Source organism: Mauremys mutica, unplaced genomic scaffold (assembly GCF_020497125.1).
Source record: "Mauremys mutica isolate MM-2020 ecotype Southern unplaced genomic scaffold, ASM2049712v1 Super-Scaffold_277, whole genome shotgun sequence".
NCBI lineage: Eukaryota > Metazoa > Chordata > Testudines > Geoemydidae > Mauremys > Mauremys mutica.
The window spans coordinates 495,077-501,076 of record NW_025423355.1 but is presented as its reverse complement, the minus strand read 5'-3'; the positions used below and the strand labels follow the sequence as shown (position 1 = coordinate 501,076).

Here is a 6,000-nt window from a genome sequence, read left to right as displayed (position 1 = left end):
CACTCCACTCCCAGAGCTGGGGAGAGAACCCAGGAGTCCTGGCTCCCAGCCCCCCCGCTCTAACCCACCAGCCTGCACTGCCCTCCCAGAGCCGGGGAGAGAACCCAGGAGTCCTGGCTCCCAGCCCCCGCTGCTCTAACCCACCAGCCCCCACTCCCCTCCCGGAGCCAGGGAGAGAACCCAGGAGTCCTGGCCCCCAGCTCCAGCTGCTCAGCCACCAGCCCCCACTCCCCTCCCAGAGCCGGGGAGAGAACCCAGGAGTCCTGGGTCCCGCCCCGGTGCTTTAAGAGGCACATGACACACTGCGGCCGCACCGCGACGGTGCCAGATGGTTCGCACACTAGTCCGTGCTCTGCCGGTGTCAGGTCTCCGGCGCCAGGGGCTCTCCCTCGATGCGGAGCCCTGGCTGCCCCGAATGTCGCCCCCCATGGAGGGTCCCCGGGGATCCCCGGCAGGGCGAGTCACGGCCCATAAGCTGGGCTGCGTTTAAGAGCCGGTCGGCCGCGTCTTCCCACGGCGGTTCGGCCAATCTGCCCTTGGTGCTTTGCTCTGCGGCCGGCCCTGACTGCTGACGGCCGTCTCCGATCCCGTCCCAGGCTCCGGCATCCTCCTCTCCGGCCACCAAGCGCCCGGTCCTCCTGTTCTCTCAGTTCTTCCCTCTTCATCCGTCGCCAATTCATTTACACCACGTTTCGCCCAGTGGCTCGTCCGTCTTCTCCCTGCGTAGCCAAGCGGCCGACCCATTTCTGCCGTGCGTAGCCAAACCGCTCACCTGTCTGCACGGCCAGTCCAGTCCTGCCAGGGTTAGCCACGTCGCGAATCCCACCTGGGTGGCTTTGCCCCGAGTGGCGAATCCGCCGGCACCCCAGTGACCCGAGTCGCTAAACTGTTTACGCCGGGTCTGACCGGGTCGCTCATCGGGCTGCACCGCCTTTCGCCGAGTCCGGTTCTGTGGAGTCGTGAATCCATTGAAACCTTGTTCAGCCGGGTCACCAATCAATTTATGCCGCGCTGAGCAGATTCACCGCGTGTAGCCGCTTGGCTAATCCGTGTGCATCCCGTTTAGCCAGAGGACGGATCCGTTTTTCGGCCCGTTTAAATTGCTAATCCACCTACGTTAGCCACGTCGCGGACCGGCTCTGCCCTCCATTCTGACCTCTGCATCCTGGTTGTGCCGTTCGGCTAAATTCTTTATCCATTTACTCCATATTTAGCATGATGGCTAATTCTTCCACACCGCATCTAGCCAAATCTCTCCTCCATTTTCTCCCCCTTACGACGAGTCAGGAATCCATTTCCTTCCCATTTAGACAGACTCCTCGCTCCTCGGTTTCCACCCCTTTGAGCCCAGTCGCTAATCCGGTTTTGCCCCCTTTCGCCGAGTCGCTCTCGTCACGTTCCTCCCCCGCCTTTCGCCGAGTCCGTTTGCACCACGTTTGGGCGTCGCTCCGTTTCCTCCCCGTCCGGCCGCGCCGTTCCGCCGCCTCGGTCACGATCCGCCTCTTCCGTTTTCAGCGGCAACGGGTTGGCGGCCACGTCTCCAAAACTCGCTCTCTCTCTTTTTTAAACAAACCGCGTTTCATACTCACTGTTTCTGGCTTTTAGCCCGTTACGGAACCCGTCTCTTAGTGCGGACGAGGCTGACGCCGCAACGAAATCCCAAACTGGATGTGGGACAGGAGGCACTTTAAAGAATAAACAATTCTCATGCACAGAGCTCAACCTGGCATTCCCTGCTGCCCACAAAGGTGGATTCTCCTTAACCGTGGATTTTATTAACCACACACCCTGTCAGAGCAGAATCCGAGCTGGGAGACAGTGAAGCAAAGAAGGGTGGTTCGGTTGGGTCTCCGCTGCGCCCACCTCCGAGGAGGGGCGCAGTCAACTCTGCCCGACAGTTCAGGGACGGCGGATCCCATCTCCGACTGAAGCGGCAGGTTGATGGTTTGGAAGCGGAAGGGACGCCCTCGGGTGCGGGTCGGGCCGGGTCACCAGCCCTCGAGGCCGAGGGGTGTGGCTGTCTCGGCCGAAGGACGGGAAAAATCTGGCAACACAGCCACCTCTAGTGCCCGGCGGGTGCTAGAGGAGCTGGCCGGTAGCTAGCGGCGGCAGCGGGAACCCCCCTCGCCTGCCCCGGCACTCACGTCACACTCGTTGCAATAGTACGCCGGCTCGTCCTTCACCCGGCCCTGGTAGGCGATCTTCTTCCCGGCGCACACCAACGTCTCCCGCAGCACCTGGCAGTGCTTGATGGACTGCATGAGGCAATACCTGGCAGGGAGAGACGACCGGGCGCGAGTGAGCGGGGCAGAGAGGGTGGTAACTCCCATGCATCTCAATGGGGTGGTAACTCCCCCTCCAATTGCGAGGGGGCCCACCCACCAGCTGGGCTCACAGGGCAGGAGGCAGGGCGGGGTGGGGAGGCGTCCCCGGGGCGCCGCTCACTTGATCATCTTGTAGAGGTCGGGGTCGCTGATCTTGACCGTCCGGGCGACGTTCCACGAGACGTGGATCATGGGCACGATGGATTTCACGTTCTTCACCTCGTTCCACTCGTAGCGCTCCAGGGCCAGCTGGTATTGATAGGCTGCGGGAGGGGGAGAGGGTGAGGCAGCGGTCGGCAAAATCCCACCCCAGACACAGCCGCCGCCTTGGGCCCCGTGCCCCGCCCCCCTGAGCCAGCCAGTCCCTGCCCTGGGGCCGGAGGGGAGCCAGTGCCCCCTAGAGGGGACAGACCCCTGCCCCATTCCCCGCCCCCCTGAACCCACCAGGACCCTGTTATAGTCTTGGCCTTCAAAATTTCCTCTGGCAAGGAGTTCCCCAGGTTGTGTGAAGAAATACGTCCTTGTGTTCCTTTCAAACCTGCTGCCTATTCATTTCATTGGGTGACCCCTAGTTCTTGTGTTATGAGAAGGCGTAAATAACACGTCCTTATCTACTTTCTCCACCCCCGTCATGATTTTATAGACCTCCGTCATATCCCCCCTTAGTCGCCTCTTTTCCAAGCTGAAAAGTCCCAGGCTTATTAATCTCTCCTCATACGGAAGCCGTTCCAGACCCCGAATCATGTTTGTTGCCCTTTTCTGAACCTTTTCCAAAGTCCAATATCTCTTTTTTGAGACGGGACGACCACATCGGCACGCAGTATTCAAGGTGTGGGCGTCCCATGGATTTATAGAGGCAATAGGATATTTTCCGTCCTAGTCTCTGTCCCTTTCTTAATGATTCCCAACGTCCTGTTTGATTTTTTGACGCCGCGGCACATGGAGCGGATGTTTTCAGAGAACTACCCACAGTGACTCCAAGATCCCTCCCTTGAGTGGAAACAGCTAATTTAGACCCCGTCCTTGTATACGTAGAGTTGGGATGATGTTTTCCACTTTGCATTTATCGACACTGAATTTCATCTGCCATTTTTGCGGCCCAGTCACCCAGTTTTGTGAGATCCTTTTGTCGCTCTTCGCAGTCTGCCTGGGACTTAAGTATCTGGAGGAATTTTGTATCATCGGCACATTTTGCCACCTCGCTGGTTACCCCTTTTTCCAGATCCTTTATGAATATGTTGAACAGGACTGGTCCCAGTACGGACCCCTGGGGGCCACCACCTCCGTTCTGAAAACTGGCCATTTATTCCTACCCTTTGTTTCCTGTCTTTTAACCAGTTACCGATCCATGAGAGGACCGTCCCTCTTATCCAGTGGCTGTTTGCTTTGCCTAAGAGCCTTTGGTGAGGGACCTTGTCAAAGGCTTCCTGAAAATCTAAGTACACTAGATCCACCGGATCCCCCTTGTCGACCCCCCTCAAAGGATTCTAGTAGATTGGCGAGGCGTGATTTTCCTTTACTAAAACCATGTTGACGCTTCCCCAACAAATTATGTTCGTCTACGTGTCTGACAGTTTTGTTCTTTATTATAGTTTCAGCCAGTTTGCTGACGTCAGGCTTCCCGGCCTGTAATTGCCGGGATCACCTCTGGAGCCCGTTTTAAAAACTGGCCTCCCATTAGCTACCCTCCAGTCAGCCGGTGCCCAAGCTGATTTAAACGATAGGTTACAGATGACAATTATCGGAGGGGGAGCCGTGTTAGTCTGGGTCTGTAAAAGCAGCAAAGAGTCCTGTGGCACCTCAGAGACTAACAGACGTTTGGGAGCATGAGCTTTCGTGGGTGTGGGTTTGGGACTCGCCCTCAGGCATGAAGACGGATGCAAAGAACTCATTTAATTTCTCCGCAATGGCCTTATCGTCCTTGAGTGGCCCTCTAGCACCTCCAGCGGCCCCGCTGGCTGTTTAGCAGCGTCCTGGTTCCGATGCACTTAAAAAAAACGCTGCTCTGACTTTTTGAGTCTTTGTCTGGCTGTTCCTCCAACTCTTTTTTGGCCTTCCTTGTATTTTTACACTTCATTTGCCCGTGTTTATGCTCCTTTCTATTTTCCCCGTTAGGATTTAACTTCCACTTTGTAAAGGACGCCCTTTCCGCCTCTTTAAAACGTTTCCCCGCCAGTTTGCAGGGATTTCACTTTTGGCACCGCACCCTCTCGTTTCTGGTTCACTAATTGCGTAGTTCCCCTTTCGGAAACAAAATGCTACCGGGTGGTGTTTTCCCCGCCACAGGGATATTAATTTTAATTATATTATGGGTCACGGTTACGAGGGCACGGAGAATCTCCATGAATAGATCCTCCCCTCAAGGACGGTCTCTGTCCGGACCACGGGCTCCTCCGCACCTGGCAGATGGTTTGAGGCTGGGAGCGCCTGTGGGGGTCCCGCCCTGGTAAGGGGGGGGTCTCCAGATTCCCTGCCCCACTGACTCTCAGCGTGAACCCCAGCCCCCTCCGCTATCCTCCTCCCGGGCCCCGCCGCCCAGCCCCACAGCCACCGACGTCCCGCCCTCTGAGCGCCCCCGCCCCGGCCCCTCTGCCCGCACCTGTGAGCGGCCCGACGTTCCAGGCGATGTTGTTACACCAGCCCGTGGCCTGCACCCAGTGCACGGTGCCTGCGTTGATCCACACCAGGTCCCCGGGGCGCTGGATGAACCGGTACACGGGGATGTTCGACTTGTACAGGTCCTCCAGGATGGGCCACCAGGAGCCCGTCAGGTAGTCCACGCCGTGCCTGCCGGGGGGGGGGGAGGGGGGAGGAGTGAGACTCGGGAGGGGAGGGGTCCCCAGTACAGCCCCAGGGCTCTGCCCCTGCACTCAGTGCGGATGGTCTCCCAGTAATGCCCCGCCCCCGTGGCCCTGGCCCCGCCCCCGAGGCCCTGGCCCCGCCCCTGACCTGTCGCAGAAAGCGCTGATGGTCCCCCAGTAATGCCCCGCCCCCGAGGCCCTGGCCCCGCCCCCAAGGCCCTGGCCCCGCCCCTGACCTGTCGCAGAAAGCGCTGATGGTCCCCCAGTAATGTCCCACCCCCGAGGCCCTGGCCCCGCCCCCAAGGCCCTGGCCACGCCCCGACCTGTCACAGAAGGCGCTGATGGTCTCCCAGTAATGCCCCGCCCCTGAGGCCCTGGCCCCGCCCCCAAGGCTCTGGCTCCGCCCCGTCGCAGAAGGCACTGATGGTCTCCCAGTAATGCCCCGCCCCCAAGGCTGTGGCCCCGCCCCCAAGGCTCTGGCCCTGGCCCCGCCCCCAAGGCCCTGGCCCTGCCCCAAGGTTCTGGCCCCGCCCCTGAGGCCCTGGCCCCGCCCCTGACCTGTCGCAGAAGGCGCTGATGGTCTCCCAGTAATGCCCCGCCCCCAAGGCTCTGGCCCCGCCCCCGAGGCTCTGGCCCTGGCCCCGCCCCCGAGGCCCTGGCCCCGCCCCTGACCTGTCACAGAAGGCGCTGATGGTCTCCCAGTAATGCTCGTGCACCGCGAACCACTCGCAGTCGCCCGGCCCGATGTTGATGTTCACGGAGCAGAAGTTGTTGTTCTCCTGGTGGCCTGAAGGGGGGGGGGGAGCGATGCGCGATGTGAGGAGACGGTGGGCGTTAAGGGGATAGAGGGGGGGCGTTAAGGGGACGGAAGGGGA

General features: G+C 59.9%; 1 protein-coding gene across 2 annotated transcripts in view; it reads right to left on the bottom strand.

Annotated features, from left to right (window-relative positions):
* Window positions 1-209: 209 nt before the first annotated feature.
* The window catches only part of KDM6B (lysine demethylase 6B), a 45,676-nt gene continuing 39,885 nt past the window's right edge, over window positions 210-6,000 (bottom strand). Inside the window, exons 17-20 of one of the 2 annotated variants that reach the window (XM_045001490.1) lie at window positions 5,798-5,912; window positions 4,924-5,111; window positions 2,446-2,587; window positions 210-2,271 (exon numbers count right to left, since the gene is read on the bottom strand). In XM_045001490.1, coding sequence (XP_044857425.1) covers window positions 2,100-2,271; window positions 2,446-2,587; window positions 4,924-5,111; window positions 5,798-5,912 — 617 coding nt within the window. In that variant the 3' untranslated portion in view covers window positions 210-2,099. The remainder of the gene's footprint in view (window positions 2,272-2,445; window positions 2,588-4,923; window positions 5,112-5,797; window positions 5,913-6,000) is intronic. The other variant, XM_045001491.1, reaches the window with a different exon arrangement.